This window comes from Macrosteles quadrilineatus, unplaced genomic scaffold (genome assembly GCF_028750875.1).
Source record: "Macrosteles quadrilineatus isolate MER2022 unplaced genomic scaffold, UCM_ALF_1.0 Scaffold_9__3_contigs__length_116548681, whole genome shotgun sequence".
Taxonomy (NCBI): Eukaryota; Metazoa; Arthropoda; class Insecta; order Hemiptera; family Cicadellidae; genus Macrosteles; species Macrosteles quadrilineatus.
In genome coordinates this window covers 55,600,616-55,618,643 of record NW_026542602.1, presented here as the reverse complement: position 1 = coordinate 55,618,643, position 18,028 = coordinate 55,600,616, and the positions used below count along the sequence as shown (strand labels likewise).

Sequence of the window (18,028 nt, the reverse complement as noted above, 5' to 3'; positions counted from 1 at the left end):
TAGAAAAAAAACTTGTGCTATGGCCACCATCTTGGAAAATGCATCCAAAAACCAGTTTTTTCCCAAATTACTCAAAAACTATTCATCCTATAAAAAAAACATTTAATGTAAAAAATGTTCGCAAAAAAAATTTATTGTAAACTTTTTTAATGGCAATTAATGTTTTTTTTTTTAATTTTTTACATTTATTTTTTTAATATTGCATTTTATGGCTAAACGATTAATTACTTTGAAATATTCTTATGACAAAAGTTCTAGCTCTTTCTTTGGCAAACATTTGTTACATTTAATGTTTGTTTATAGGATGAATAGTTTTTGAGTAATCGGGGAAAAACAGGTTTTTGGATGCCATTTTCCAAGATGGCGGCCATAGCACAAGTTTTTTTTTTTCAAGGACTTTTAGTATGTTATTACAGAAGTAAAATTCAATATACATATCAAGTTTGACACTTATAAGAGTTTGTTTAGGTAATTTTTCTCAAATACGACTAGACTAATTGTCCCAAGTCAATGTACCTTAAGTGAGGCCTAATTGATAATATCTATTTTCCGACTTGACTTGTTTAGACATAAAAAATTATACTTTTGAAAATATAGAATCTTTACTTACATGAAAGAATGTGTCTTTCGTCAAATTTGTGAAAACAGGTTGTGTTGTTGTGGTTTAGGTTGTGTTTTTTCAACATCTCTATTAGGCCCAGCGCACACGGTGTGACTGTTTTACAACAACAGTTGCAAACCAGTTGCGTCTGGAACCAGTTTGCAACTGAAACAAAACTTCTGTCCGCACACGGTGTGACTGTTTTACAACTACAGCTGTGTCTATTTTGCAATCAGTGGAGTGCAAATTTAGTGCAGTTACGTTGTTTTAAGGCCTTAAGAGCGCTTACTACGTCGGACTCAGATGAAGAAGACATTATTAGCTATTATCAATACCGAAGACAGCGAAGGGTACTGAGAGAGCATTGGGTTCACCCTTATTTGAGCAAGAATGTTAGTACTAGGCTGTTTGTAGCAGCTAGAGCTATTCGGATAGGAAATTATAAACACTAAAAACACTGCAGCCATCAAAATTCCACCAAAATACCACCAAACACCACAAAAACACCCCGTGGTCTCATGCAACTGAAGTCTGCAACGTCGGGCCCATGGTTGTATGTGACTGGTTTCAAACTTTTTTTGAAATCGCATACAACCAGTTGCGTTGTGTGCGCCTCCCCACTGCAATACATTGCCGAGGTCTCAAAACAGTTGCACGCGCAACTGGTTGAAAGTTTTAAAACAGTCAGACCGTGTGCGCTGGGCCTTATGTTTCACAACGTACTCGCATAGTTGCACATTTACATAGATATACATCTTACAACAAAAAACTTTGGTAAACAAATTAAATAATGCTAAAGTCAGGACCCCGTAAGTTTGCAGTTGGTGGCAGCCAATTACAAGACAAGGCTAGTGCAACGTTGCCACATCGCACTAATAAAATATACTAAGCAATATTTTGAAATCAGCTGGTATTATTAGATTTGGCAACACCGCACGGTTCTCATTGGTTCATTCAAACCCATATGGTAAATAGGCTCCTCCCTCAACTGCAAACTTATGTGGTCCCGACTCTAAGTACTTAATGACATATCATTTAATCTATGAGTTTGTTGCTTCATATGGCTCTTTGGTACAAAAAACAATGCTTAGCACTGTGTCAACTATCGTTGTAGTAGTTTCTGACGTTACAAATTGCCCAGTTGGTCAGCCTGGAAGGTTTTTTTATTCAGTAAAAACCGAAGTGTTCTTTTAGTTTTTAACAGCTTTCTTTGGGTTAGGTTCTGCATTTTGTTGACAGTGTTTGTGTTCCTTGAGTTCATTTTGCTAAAATGGATGTCGGTCCTAGATCTTATTGTAATTTCACTCAAAAGTCAAAATTATAACCATCATTATTAAGCTCAGTTTTGAATTTTATTTTGACAGTTTCAATCGTTATTTCTTATTTCAGCTATGCTGAATAAGTGTAACGTCCTGTAAAAAAGAGCTATTGACAGTGGTCAGTGATTTTTGCAATCGGATAAAATATGAGGTATCGGCTTTGACTATCAATACAACTTCATTATCCAATAGTCAATGTTATCGGTATAAGATAACACTGAAAAATCATCAATAATCAAAATCAGTGCCTACTTCATTCAAGCATTTCTATTTTCTATCCCATCAGTAATTGAAAAATATATGCTTAAGTGTACAATAATGGCACCTATGTTGAAATCCTACTCTCTATTAACCCTGTAAAACGCTATAAAATATCCATCACCTACATTGGAACCTTGGGAACTTGAACACTATATATGAAAACCTTGGAAATTCGGACAATAGTAGCATTATACAGACAAGAAACAACTCTGGGCATTTTGAAAAAAAAATCTACTCAGAAAAGGTCATTCCTAAGACACTCGAAACGAATCAAGTTGTTTTACTCCATCAGAACGATTGGCTAGCTGCAATATAATAAAAAAACCTCTGAGGGATCAAAAGGAAGCAAATTACATCGAGGAGAAATACTTGACTGAAAGCCCAGAAGTTGTTAGGTTATGATAGACTGGTTGTAAAGAGGAAGTGTTTAACAATGATGTTTGAGTAGACTGGAAGACGAGTTGACCATAATTTGTTGAACTTACAGAAGGCTTTTGTTATACTGTATATAGACCAGTGTATTTTTGTCCACGCAATGTAGAGATTGGAATTGCTGTTACTTTGGAATAATAGTCAATAACGTTCCTTAGCATTGTGGTAATTGGTGAAATAGTATTATTTTAGTCACCCATTTCTTCCTCTTCCAGTACGTTTCAGTCGATCAGGAATATGTAACTCGCTCGTTCTAACTGTTCAGACGATATTAGTCATTTTGTTGCTAGCCTACAGTAGTTATCCTTCTCAAACTAGGCTGTGAGCAATGTGAGTGGCAAGTCTGATCCCTTAAATTGATCATCTTTGTACTTATACTCCGTTCCCAAAATTTAAGCGGTTTTAGGGGACGAAATCTATCCCATCCACTTGAACCTTTAAAACAATAGCTCAACAGCTGAGGTTTGGCAAAATGTCAATTAGTCGTGGCATATACGCAAAAATAGTTGCGGGGTAACTTCCCTTCAAATCGCCTAAATTTTGTGAACAGACTATAATACTTATAAGTGTTTTCTCTGTTATATCCCTTAACATACAGATCTACCCCCCCTCGTTAACAGATTTTTATGATTGAGATGAAATTTCAAAGTTTATGATCAGGCAGAGGGACGAATCGTAACCAAAAAGGTAATTTCCCTTAGAGCTTTGCTCCCTAGCGTTTGAGTTCCCATTCATAGATTCAGTGATGCTGGCTGACTTTCTTTAAAACAATTTACGTGTCAACAGCTGATTCTTCAGTTAAATGTTTACCCGTAGTCAGATTGTAAACAAGAGACAGAAAAGTTTATTAAAATGGATTTAAATGGAAATGGGCTACTTTTGCATAACTATGTAGGTAAGTCACTCTTTATAGTGGAGAACCAAAATAAAAAAAAATGTTTATTGTAAATCAGTAGTTATATCTACCTAATAACTGTCTCAAACAGACATCATCTTTCAAGAATAAAAGGGTATTGCATTATTCTTTTTGCCACAAAAAAAGTTTTGAACCCTATTAGGCCGGATACACGTAATGATCGGCCTGAAGGCAGGGGTTGGCCGGAAAACGACCCCATACACGTAACGATTGGCCGGCCGGCGTGGACTGTTCAGGCCGGGCCGGCCGGCCGATCGTTACGTGTATGGGTTGCCTTAAAATGCACAATTTATGCCTGGCCCCGTGTATCAATTGTTTGAGAGGTATAAACAGCTTTATGTAAAAAAATATTAGTTCTTCTACTTCAAAAAGCCATAAAAAAGCTACACAGGTCTCAAAACATTAACAGTTCACACTCATCCTTCACTCATTTTTGGGTTAAAATACACACCTAGGTGGCGTCCCTATCTCCTAATGATAATGATAATGAAAAATTGAGTTTAGGTAAATAAAGTGTTATACAGTTTGTGGTATATTTTAATCTTTATGTCCCACCGTTACATTTTAGGACACCAGACCCATTTTCAAATTACTTCTTGATAGGTCTAGTGGGTCGCTACTTTACCACATAGATAAATCCATTGATGATTGGCGGGATTTAAACCCAGTACCAAGAGGGAGTAATGACTTGTGCTCTACCAATAGACTAGCTCGTTTCCAATTAAATTATCGAGGAAATAAAATTATTAACACCAAGGTTACTGTGTATGGTAGCCTATTATACTGTGGTATTCTTCCTAAGATCCAGGGCTGCCACCCGTCCCGACTTTGGCCCCTTATGACCATGTTTATGCCTATAGTCCAGGCAACGAATGCTAAAAAAAGGGTATAGAGGGAAATGTTTGGAACACAATTTCTGACTTCGTAACTTTGTTTAGTATAGTTAGGAGGTTAACATACCAAAAGTCCCCGCCTCTAGCCCTTGTGCTGTGGGGGAGGGGGGGGCTTGAAGGTACCATTTTTTGGTTTTTTGCTGATATCTCGGAAACCATGCGTCCAAGCAAAATTATGCTAATACACAAAATGAAAGCTTATTAAATTTCCAGCAAGTTTGTAATTTTCTATTTTTTGATATCTTGTATGGTTTTCGCGTTATTTGCTATTAAAAGTTTGTAAATTTGGAAAAATAAATTTTTTCCTCATGTTTTTTGTTCTTTTTGACAAGTTACCTCTTAAACTATGCACCCTAAAAATAAATGCTGGGCATAGGGTTGTAGAAAATTAAATTCCCTTCAATAATATATATGACTTTACTAGTTTACCTCCTTCCGTTCAGATTTTAAAGCAAATTAACCGTCACCATAAAAAAAGTTAAATTTAATTATAATTTAAGAAAATTAAAATCTATTGTTTAGCAAGGAATTTGAAGTCTTGCAACAGCTGTTGACTATTTCAATTTATCACCTTAAACAGTCAACTAATTGGTTGGAACATTCACTATCAAGTAGCTAAGGCGGGCGTCTAAAAATAGCACAGATACTCATTATAGAAAATATATACTTGTGGGCTGTCTAACCAGCTTCCTCACACTTGATGATCTAGCTAGACTATTGTAATGGGAAAATATGGTGTTATAACCATGTATATGCATATAAAAGTGTCTATATGACACGGGAAACAATCACAACCATTAAATTTAAACAAAGATAAATTACATATTTAAGTGAATTAATATAAAACATTACATCAGTAAGTAGCCTACTATTCTATCCCTTGTAAGGACTACCATCCTCACCATTTTTATCCTTTTTTTCTCCATCGGACCTATTTTGGAAATAGGTATACTGTTTTTCTTCATATTCTTAGTCATCTTTCCCAGGGACAACATTTTGGCATTTTTGGCATACTTATTTTAGGCTTGCTTTTTTGCTACCTGATTTTGCACGAGTACAGTAGCACGAGAGTAAGTTACACGAGAGTAAGTGCACGAGAGTAAGTTATGTGTGCATAGGCAGAAAACAATTTTGAGAATATCCTTCAGTGTAGTTTCATGCTGAGTGTGCTCTGCTACTACAGAGTTTTTATTATTCTTTTCCACTGTTACATAAGAGAAGGTAGGTTATTTCCCAGCCACAGCTGAACCTTTTGGAATGTACATGATAGGAAAAGATGTTTTAAAGCACCATCAGTCGGAGGTTATCTTGTCTTAGTAGTTAAATATTATGTAAATTGTGATGTCTTGTGTACCTACCAAGAAGACTGCATGAACTTTCTAAAATGGACTTAAAGATTAATGCTGCATTGTAATTGGGCTCTATGCCTGTAATGTAGTATTGTTATCTAAATAAATAAATAAATAAATCATCAAGTGTGAGGAAGCTGGTTAGGCAGCCCACAAGTATATATTTTCTATAATGGGTATCTGTGCTATTTTTAGACGCCCGCCTTAGCTACTTGATAGTGAATGTTCCAACCAATTAGTTGACTGTTTAAGGTGATAAATTGAAATATTAAGTAGTCAACAGCTGTTGCAAGACTTCAAATTCCTTGCTAAACAATAGATTTTAATTTTCTTAAATTATAATTAAATTTAACTTTTTTTATGGTGACGGTTAATTTGCTTTAAAATCTGAACGGAAGGAGGTTAACTAGTAAAGTCATATATATTATTGAAGGGAATTTAATTTTCTACAACCCTATGCCCAGCATTTATTTTTAGGGTGCATAGTTTAAGAGGTAACTTGTCAAAAAGAACAAAAAACATAAGGAAAAAATTTATTTTTCCAAATTTACAAACTTTTAATAGCAAATAACGCGAAAACCATACAAGATATCGAAAAATAGAAAATTACAAACTTGCTGGAAATTTAATAAGCTTTCATTTTGTGTATTAGCATAATTTTGCTTGGACGCATGGTTTCCGAGATATCAGCAAAAAACCAAAAAATGGTACCTTCAAGCCCCCCCCTCCCCCACAGCACAAGGGCTAGAGGCGGGGACTTTTGGTATGTTAACCTCCTAACTATACTAAACAAAGTTACGAAGTCAGAAATTGTGTTCCAAACATTTCCCTCTATATCCTTTCGTTGCCTGGACTACTATGTTAATCTTGGGAGAGGGGGACCCCATCACAATTTTTCCTAAGCCAAAGGTGGCAACTCTGCTGTTTCATAAGTCTCTCCCATTGTAAACCCAATGTACCACCATGACAACAAAAACTATTATACCTCAAGTAATCCTTCTGTTGCAGCGTTTATTTTTGGAGGCGCGTTGGCGGAATTACCAAGTGATTTAGAATACGACAGCGATGAATTGTACGATTCAGATGGATTCCCGGATTTGTCGTGATGTACTTCAACAAGACTGATAATTTACTGTTGATTGGTCTATATTGTTCTGTTTAACAGGTGTCTTTCCAAAGACCTGTAGTATTTTGTTACTTTTTGCACTGGTTAATGTTAGAAGTTATTGTATTTGAAGAGTCATGCTCATTGTTAAGATTCAAGGTTTTTTTTATAGCTGCAAACAGTTGTTCTATGTAGTTTCATTCTGAAAAGTAAGTACTTAATGAGCAGTGCCTCGAACATGTATAACTCTTGTAAGCACTGTAGCCATTGGCACCCTGTTTACAAATGGGTAATACAGCTCAGACTAAAGTCAAAGAATTGTCACAAGACAGAATTATATTTTAGATTTATTGTATTTGTATATTAATTAATTGTGCTGTATTGTTATTTTTTATGTAAGCGTTGAATATGATGTTAACAAACTTGTGGATTATATTACAGCGGCTTAACAGTCAGCTGAATGTGTGTTTATTTTTGTATTAAGAAAAGCCATGTCTATTGTTAAAATACTTTCTTACAATGTTTTTAAATAAAGTTCCTTGAAGAAATTGTTAATTTTTTCCCCTTGTAAAAACACAAAATTCTTCGAGTTTATGTAGGATGTTCCAAACAAATCAATTTGCCAGTATAATTTCATCATGACTTAAAAATTAAGGACTCTAGGATGCCACCTCCTAACAAATTTATCGTCAAAGTTATATAATATTCTTGAGCTCAATTAAATTACAATTACTTGAACAAGTACTAAAAACAATATACATAAAAAAAATATCAAGTAATTAGGAAATTCAATTTATTAATGAGTGAGTTTGGTTGTCTCCTAAATAGCGCTGACGACGGCCAGACCGTCCCTATCTCAATGTATGTGTCTTGGCAGAATGACCGAACTGTGCTGCGGATGCCATGACGTCATTGCAATGGTTTAGTATTGGAGATATGGGGCAGAGTACAAAGTTGCGCACAAAGTCATAAATCAGAGCAGCCACCACAATTCGCATGTTTTGCATGATACATTCTTGTTATGACGGGTAGAATTAATTTTGGCGCAACCGATTTTAATAATCTCAACATTCTAAATTATAAAAAAAAACATATGAACCAAACTCAAAATGTTATGATGAAAAGTAATTGTTCAGATTATCTTAAACATATGAGCCTAAATTAAAGAACAGTACCATCATAATTGTTAAGTATATTTTTGTAATCTGAACTGTGATTTGAAGTTATGCAGTGGGCAACAAAGAAAATGTGCATACACCTAAAGCATGACGCTTGACTTCCAAGAAGAAAACAGTAAGTTCAATGTACAAATGCAATAAAATATTACTTTATTTTAAGAGTTGAAAAACAAAAGATAAACGATTGTGAGAATAACTTTGAGAACTTCAATCATCATGTGAAAGCTTAATCCAGACTTATTTAACATACTTTTTGAAAAGCTAATGTTAACAAGCTTTTGAGAAAACTGTAAGCCGGACACCTATCACCTACAACACACTTAAATGAAAGGTCTTGATGTTAACCTTCCCTGAAAAATATAATTTTCGATAAATCCTCCTAAGGGAAAATACCTTAATCAAAGTGTTGATTTTCATCACATTTAAAATAGAATATAAGTCAGCTGTTACATTTGATTTGATTTATATTCAGTTGTTTTCTTTTCCCCTTAGTTAACCTTTTGATTCTTATGGATTGTCTACACTTTGAAAAATGTATTAGTTTTGATTCTGCCACACAGCTTATTGGTATATAGGATCTTCATTTAAATAAGTACCGGTAAGATTAAGCTTTACTTCTATGATTCCTAGTAAATGTGGAGATATTTAGGTGATATCCGTGTAGCCAGGAGATATTCAGGTGGTATCCAAGTAGTCGCGAAGTATCCAGTTAGTCTTCCAGTAGTCAGACGATAGGTGAAATATCCAGGTAGTCAAGCATCCAGGTATTCATGTGGTATCCTCGTAGTCACGAGGTTATCAGGTAGTCTTATATTCAATTAGTCAGGCACATTCATGTGATATCCATCAGGTAGGTAGTCAGACAATAGTATCAAGGTATCAGTCGGTATCTAAGTAAAAACATTGAGAGTTTCAGTAGTCATATTCCACCTACGTTGACGGCAAAGTTTAAAGGTATCCTGCCTGCAAGTTGGGATGTATGAAATTAATGTATTTGAAAGCTGTAGATGCACATGGAGGATCCAAGTAGCCAAAATGATTCGAGGGGATCAATATGTCTTATCATATTTGGATAGGATCCTGGAAAACAGATTGTATCCTAAGTAGCTGTCTTCAGGTTTCTGAGATGTCTCCAGGTAGTGCTACCTTGTAGGATAGATTAACCTATGCTCCCAAACTATTCCCATAATCCCCATTCTCTAAAGAACCAATGTGTTCGCATTCATAGCCTATACGGGTAATAATACTACAATAATTAAATTCAATGTTTTTATAATTTTTTCCATACTAGTTAATATTTACTACAATAATATTCGTTAACGCTTACCTCCAACTCAATGTGATGATAATAAAATATTTAAATACATTTTACTGCAACTCTTTATTCTAACTTAATTTAAAAGTGTTTCACTTCAAGAAAAACTGCAAAAAACCTTTTTAATATTTAGGTCGATTGTTGAAAAATGAAAGATAACTAGGAAAGACAATGAGGATAAACGAGTCAAAATCACAAGGGTTCACCAATTTACACAAAAAAATTGTTCAATTCAATTTTCAACATTCCATAAATATGAAAATTAACGTGATCAAACACACTGCAGAGGCTCTGGGGAGACTCACTGTGGTCGGGGAAAATCGCGACCCTTGTCATAAAACAAAACAATGCCATTGTATTAGCGCAGTGATAAATCGCAATTAGAAGCTAATGAGTTCAATATTAAACCGCCCCCCTAAATGGAGGTGTCGCGTTAAACTCCAGTTATTGATGTTTTTATCCTCGGATTTTACTTTTAATTATTTTCTTCCCTCCGACCTCCGCCGCAGATTCGATGGATTAAGACGTTAATACCGCGATTGGATGTGTTATTCGTCTTGGGGTAAGATTCCATGATTTATGTGGGTAATTAATATCGGTGTTTTATGTAGTTCAATTTTTCGTTTGAGATTCGAAAGAGTTGTGGTATTGGAGTTAGAGGTTATTTGAAACTAGTAGATTTTAGGCTCGGGACAATTTGGAACGATTGGGCTTTTAATGGTAAATAAATAAACTGCCGTTTAGTCGAAAGTTCATGTCCATGTCAATCCTACATTCATGTTAAGCTTTGGCTAAACTAAAATACGTCACTGGCCAGCCTAAAATGCAAACGCAAATACAAACTAACAATTAACTCATAATGTAAATTACAGATAAAAGACAAATGCATTTCAGTAGTATACGAATCGTCTGCAGATAGGCTTTTCCCTCAAAGCATTACAATTTTACTTCTTTCCTCTCAATCATTGAACAGCATTGGCCCTAACTTGTACTGTAAAGTAACAAAACAATGATGTTAAGTAAGTAAACAATACGGTTAAGTGAATCTTTTTAAAGAACTGAATATACTTAATAGTAGTTTACGCAATCGTTGCGTAAACTACTATTACCTACGACCGTTTTTTAAAGTAGCCATTTCAGATCAGTTCTTAGAATTGAAAAGTTTCACTTAACAGCTGTTTACTTTCATAACAGCATAGTTTCATTTCATAACAGCATAGTTTTTCTCATAACAACACGGGTAACGGACCAATGAAGTTCAAGGATTGAGAGAAAAGAAGTAAAATTGTAATGCTTCAAACGCCAACTAATCATCTGATCAGCTGATCATTTGACAATTTTAATAGTTGATCCGACTGGTTACTTGTTTTGTGTTCCTGTTGATACTCGCGTATTCTTAACCTAAGTTGGTGGAAGTTAAAGGAAGGTAGATTAAACTGATTTACAAATGTCAGTTAGTGAAAGTGAAGTTGACAAGATGGAAATGAGAGCACAAACTGTTTGTGCTAATCTTTTGCCACCAAAATCGAAACAAAGGTATGAAATTAAATACCATCAATTCATTAGATTAGACGAAACAAAATAAGGTTAAAATGATGAATGAAAATGTGCTTCTGTTTTATTTTGAAAACCTCTTAACCACTTTTTCACCCATCTCGTTGTGGACCACATATTCGATGCTGAGATCTAACTGTAAATTATCTGTTTCACTATATTATTCAGTGGTCCAAAAAAATATGCAATACTTCCCTAATTGTACCTTTTATAGTATTTATAAAAAGAGTGTTTATGGTAAGAGTGCTGCTAGTAGAACCTATTCCCTGAAAAAAGTAATGTATTAATTTAACGAAGTTTTCAAACTAGTAATTAAATGAAATAAGCTGATTCTGCAATAGGTGGTTGCATCACTTTCAGTGGCAATGACAATCAACGAAAACATAACTTCTCTAAGAAGCTATGAGTAGTGATTGTTAGTAATTAAAAACCAGATTGTTAGTAGGCCTAATTAAAAAACTGTCGTAGGTAAAATATATTATACTTCTATGTTGAATCAAAACACCCTACTAATTTAAATTGCTAACCCAAGTCAACAGGGATAGGAATAATTTGAGCAAAGAGCTTTTGAGTGGTTGTAGTATTCGCCTGGTAATAAAGAGGTCGCCGGTTCGATCCTGAGAAAAGTTAACTTTTTGATTCAAAACTGGACCCAGCTGTCCATGACAAGTTAAAAAGCTACAAAAAATCATCTCACTCCATTTTCAACGCGTCCTTCATTCATATATAGGTTAAATTACGTACCTAGGTGTTCATCCCAATTGGTAATACAGTAATAGTAATAATGTTGTAGGACAGATCACCGATTCTATAATCAATGGTTTCGACAGAAGATAAATAAACTTACGTAGCTTAGGTAAAAAGTTGATTTTATTTCCATAAGTCGGTGACAAAAAGGAAGAAAGCAAACAAAGTAAGATGTACAGGGTTATAGATTGTCATTTTTTGAGGAGACCCATTATTATTTACCTGCGAAAGCCTCACCTCAGAGACCTTTAAGAGTAGAATCATATTACGGTGTAGAAACGGGAATTTAGAGTAAGTAAAAACCATCATTTTAAAATCATGCAATTGACAATACCAAAAATGTTTTAATTCTAAAATTGTTTTATTTTAAAAGGTAATTTACATGAAAATTATAAAATAATTAAAAGAATAGCAGAAACTAATTTGATCAAATTAAACACTGTAAAATGTCATACAATCAAAGACCCCATAAATTGTTAGTCCTTTTAAATCCTAGCAACATAATTTAAGACTTACTGACACCTTCCAGAGTTTTGATAATTTACTCACGCCTTCAATCTGCCAAGACTAACACATACACAGCTGTTTCACGGTAAGCATTTGCTTTTCAGAAGGCGACATTAAAACTGCAAAGGAGCCAAAATATATACATATACAACTAGCTGTAACCCGCGGGCTTTGCCCCGTTTAACTTCTAAAATTTTCAAGATGATCTCGTTCGCATGGCTCAATCACGTCCTGCTTGAAGTTCGTTCGCTACGCTTACTCACCTTAAGGTTGGAGCTCGTTCGCTACGCTCACTCACCTTTAGGTTGGAGCTCGTTCGCTACGCTCACTTTCCTTCAGGTTAGCTCGTTCGCTACGCTAACTCGCCTCCAGGTTGAAGTTCGTTCGCTACGCTCACTCACCTTTTGGTTGAAAATTAGCTGTTGTCATAAATCCATATCATGATGTGCCGTTAAACAGTCTTCATAACGAAATCATTATCAGCAACTAGTAAAACAAATATTTTCCGTTGTTCTGCAGAAAAACATTGCTTTTGGGCTGTTATTTTTAATTGTAATTTTCCTTTCATAAAAAAAAAAATAATTGTGTTCAATGATCGATGCTATAATGGAACAAAATAAAATTGACAGAAATCGTTACACACTACAAATTAAAACTGACTAACAGGTCAATAAAAATACTTAATTGCAAATTTTAAACACAAAGGAGATATTTTGTGTCGAACATTTGGAACTGAAGTAATGACACGAACACTAATGCAAAATTTTAAACAAGTCTGCAGGGATAAGGATATTTCGAGCCGAGAACTTTTTCTACACAGTTTTTCCATCGGCTAATTAACTAAGAGGCCGTTACACATTTTACTTCTCTTCTAACGCGGATGTTGCATTAGTCCGACAGAAAAGTTGCGATTTTCATTAGAGATCGAGGGTCGGGAGGGGGGGGGAGGATAATGCTTTCCGTATGATAATCCAAACCCTAATTACCGAGCACCTGAACGCACTAACTCACCCCTGGATTTTAAAGACGATGGACGAATCTCGAAGAGTTTCTCCCGCATAATTAGGAGGGTAAATTGATGACGGACAGCAGTTTTGGCGCGGAAAGTTGAAAATCCCGGGAAAAACTGACAGCACCTGTCTCCCGGTGAAAACTTACACTAAATTATGAGCCTTCTTCCCCGTAATGGGTAATTTGTCCGGATACTTGGATTACAGGGATTTATTAAACAATCATTTTTTCTTGAAACATGAGTTTGTGTGTCATGAGAGATGTGCTCGAAGAAGGGAAACGTAGGTCATTGGGTAAATTTCATTGGATGTGAAGGTTGGACACTGAAACCATTGACTATAAAACCTATACAATCACTGCTGAAGTATATGACGAATATGGTATCGAAAAGAAAATGAATGTTTAAACACGTTGGTTTAGTCCAATATTTTTGACTAATGATTTTGAGTGTCCTCTTTTCAGTCCCAATTGTTAACAAGAAATCTCTCCATGTGCAAGTATATGACTTGTTATAACTTCCAACAATATATTTTCATTTACACTAAAATAAAATAAAAAATGTATTAACTTGTGTGTTGCTACCCACCTATTACTGTTGGTACTGAACCTGTTTTACTATAATACTTGACTAGTAGCTATAAATAACTTTTTCCCATTCACAGTTGTCCTAAAACAAAACTATAAATACCCCTCCCAGTATTTAGGTTCAGATTTGTGTCTCCATGATGTGAAAAATCAATACCGTTGTAGCTCGAACGCGGCAGTATTGGAACATTCTGATGCAGGTTTGTCTCTATTAATCTTATCCCCCTCCCCCAACAACCCCTATCAAAGTGACAAATGAACCAGTCTGGTTGTGAAAGGGTTGATCGGCATTTTCGTCGGTTTGTTCCGACATGTAAGCCTAAGGCGACCACAGAACAACGTGAATAAAACTGTCGAGATCTACAAAGTATAGGTTGAATTTAAGAAATTCAATCCTTCACCAACTTCATGAACAATTGTCACTATACAAAAATACAAAACAGAAATTTACAAAGGAATGGCATGTATGATTCTCAGAGTTGAATCTATAGTCAGAGGTCTTTATGAGGTAAAATTTTGAAATTATTTTGTCAGATACGAGTTTCTTACTTTTTAGAAAAAATTCAATGTAGACAATGTAGACTTTTTAGAAAAAATCCTAGACTCCTTTGGAGAAGCGGAGAGGGTGCCGTCCTATTCTTTGCCGTGGGGGTTATAAACTGTCAAACCCGTACTAACCTAACCTAACCTAACCCTAAAACAAGTTGTGCTCATCCTGCTCGATTTTTCCACCCCTATACCCAGGCCACCCACCGCACTGTGTAACCGGTCACTGTACCTGGTCGGCACTCGCCCCGCCTAGCCTCAGGTTGTAAAATGATCATCAAAGTTTTTATACAAACGGCACTCGGCCCTGTACTCTAATCGTTGACATATATCCGTTAACTATTTTAGGTAGTACGTAGTAGCAAAATCATAGACCGTTCTCAAACGATAAACATAATGTAAGGTAAAACACTGTGTTGATCACAAGTCTTGTGGTCAACACAGTACGGTGTCCCCCAAGGTTGTCTCTTCGGGCCGTTGTTTTCCACGCGCCAACAATGAAAATGACAAACTGAATAATGCATGAGTGGAATTAGTTAGTTTAATTGGCGTCTCGCTACGCTTCCGCCATCTAGTGTGTGACTTTGTGCAGGAAACACCGCGTAGTCATTAAATAATTTACACGGACGCCGAGACGCGGCGCTCTGGTTAACCAAAACTAAAAACGCCCCAATTAGATACAGTGGATGGTCTGGTCGGTGTGACCGGTGTGTCTGTGTGAGTTGTATGAAGGGTGGGACGGTGATTTGTCAACTGTAATCTGTGATCTTTACGACAAATTGTCGATTGTGTAGATGTCTGATACTAATGTTTTTTTGGAAATTTGTTTGGTTGGGCTTCTTTGAATGCCATTTCACGATGAAGGGAGGAAATGTTACTTTTTGAAAGCTGTAAAGATTTTCATTGAATGTTATGCACGTTACCTTTAAAAGTGCATAAAAGTGCGTGAAGATTCGAAAATCTCATTGTCCTGCAATTTTTTAAGCAGTATTGAACGTGTTTCTGATTGAATGATTGAATAAACGGTATCAGCAATCTGACACATACTTGCTCCCATTCGCTTGTCAACCATCTTTATCATGGGCAAGCGGTGGGAGTAGTTATGATATTTTATATGAAAAATCACAAAAGTTGCAATAACTTTTGAACCGTAATTTTTGTAGCAATAGGGGTTGCTCTATTCTTTTAGAATTGTAAGAACCATAAGATACTACTGTGAGTTTAATCAAAACTGGTTTATTTAAAAATCCGATTTTCCGTTATTTGAAAATTTAAAACACCCTTATTAGGTATTTCGACAAACTTTACTAATGCGACTAAAATTTTAAATCTTAAGATAGGCTCACAACGGATGAACTCAGCCGTTTTCGCTGTAGTATGACGAAAATGTAAATATTTTTTTTTTTAAGAGGTTGGCGGCCTCTTTAACATTGCATTTGCCCGTCCACATAGACTGACTACAGATCTGTGCGTGGAACGTATCCAGCAAAGCAAGGGGTGAGCCGGTACAGTACAAAGGTGAACTGTCCTGATAAAAGTTTGTGGTAGTGACCAGGATCCGAACCCACGACACTACTGCCTTGGGCCCGAAGTCCGTGACCCTACCAACTGAGCCACCGACTCACCAAATCACTATCGAGCTCAGTGAATAAAGGTAATTCATATACAATAGAGTTTCATATAAAACAGTGGTTCGGACTCTTTCTCCAATTACCTCATAGTCATAGTCTAATTACTTTTCAACACGTACTTTGGCAAAACTAATATTTTCTTAAGAGGGTTCACGTCTTCAGTTAAGCGACACAAAAGAATTTTGAGACGACTGAAGTTGCTGAAATATTGAACACTTAAACGAAGAAGAATGGCGCTCGCGACCAGATTTGACAGTTGGGTAGACTCTAATGAGATACTCGTCACTGCAACGCGGGATTGTTTTGCGTTCTATTTCTCACCTTCACAGAAGCGCCATTTTTAATTTCTCAAGGGACCCCCCCCTCCCCCCCCTTCTACAAGTTCTGGTTCTCTTATCCCTCATTCGTGTTTATTATTTTTATCGAGATATTTCTCCAGCGACCTAATTGCGTTGAAATGGTTCGCTTTTCGAATGCTTCAGGTTTAAAATAAAAATAATGAAACTATTCAGTTGATTACGTTTTGAATTTAAAAGGATTTTATATTTGGTTAAACTATATATCATCCGATACGTCGTTTATACGTAAGAGGACTATTACGAATTTTCCTGCACACACAAAATTGGATTTTTAGAGTCAGAATTAAACATATTATACATATTTAGCCACAACCTCTGTGTTGACCACGCGGTGACGAAAAAGAGCATCCTTTCTCTACATATTTTTCATCTGCTTCCTTTCATCACGATTTCTTAAACGTATGATGATTATTGTTTAAGATTTATTTCGAGCCTTCCAGATTTGTCAGTTTGTTATGCGAACATGTTTCTATTTACTATTTCTTTTCCATCATCTTTAGTAGGGAACAATATATGTATTCAATGAATGAGCTGTCTGCAACCAACTTCCCAATGAGGCTGGAAGGAGAATCGTGGGGAGATTCGGCAGTTCTGCAGTCCTTGCATATTTTACTCCTCGCGTTGTGGACAAATTTTCGTACAATCTATCTATGTTTTCTGCACTCCAAAGCAGATCTAACTTCTCTAGTACCTAACCGAAGGACAGTAGCTGTATATCTTGACAATCTTTTGCAACGTGAAGTCCATATCCTACTTCTCCCGTTGTGAAAGAAAGTACATGAAACCTACCTATGTTTTCTACATTCTTCTAATGTCTTAACTCCTGTAGTCCCAGGCCAAGATGAAGAACATTTAATTATTCCTATCATCTTCGGCAGTAAAATTCGAAGTGCATATTCTACTTCTTATGTGAATGAATGTTGGATCTGCTAATAAATAGTTTTTTCTACACTTTACCTTGGAAACTTCTCCGTTCTCTAGCCAAAATGAATGGTATTCAGTTATCATGATCATCAGTGTTGAAGAGGAGTTCTAGAACAGCTCCAGCTGATCACTTACGGAAACATCACGAAAAATCTCGACCATCTTCAACATTTACCATGAAGTATACCATCTTCTTTTCTTGTCAAAGAACTACCATAGAATCTATCCATGTTTTCTACACTCCTGTGGTAACTTCTCTAGTACAAGCCAAGACGAAGGACAGTTGTTTATCTCGACCATCTTCGTCGGTTACGCCGCAACTCCATGCATATTCATTTCTCCATCAACCATGGACTTCACAATTACTTGGTCACAGGCGCTGGTCTCTTGGCGGACCTTCTGTCAAGCTTTGAACACTCTCCTCATTTCCCTTTGATGTCCCGATACGAAGACGATATTTTAAGTGCAAGCTAACACCGATTGCCTATTTTGTAAATGTTGGTTACATAAAGACTCGAGTTTGGACGATTCCGACATAGAAAGTGATCTTTGAAACTATAAAAATCTTTGTGAAATTGTGAATAAAGTCATTCTGTCTATAGAACAACATTGTGATATAAGCAAATTGAGAACTACATTATCCAGTTTCTCATATTACAAAACTACACGTTTCTTAAAATTCCAGCAGGTTTTCTTTCAATTGTTTCTATGAACATTCATCTTTGATGGCAACTCTATCGTTGTGGAAAATGCATTCGGATAATTATTTAGACAACTTCTTTTAATATTTCAAGT

At 35.8% G+C, this 18,028-nt stretch overlaps 1 protein-coding gene across 3 annotated transcripts in view; it reads left to right on the top strand.

The window, feature by feature from the left end:
• LOC129002794 (uncharacterized) overlaps positions 1-7,424 on the top strand; it is a 43,109-nt gene extending 35,685 nt beyond the window's left edge. For all 3 annotated transcript variants that reach the window (XM_054430855.1, XM_054430853.1, XM_054430854.1), the window contains one exon: positions 6,780-7,424. In XM_054430855.1, the coding sequence (XP_054286830.1) occupies positions 6,780-6,824 (45 nt within the window). In that variant the 3' untranslated portion in view covers positions 6,825-7,424. The remainder of the gene's footprint in view (positions 1-6,779) is intronic.
• Positions 7,425-18,028: the final 10,604 nt, after the last annotated feature.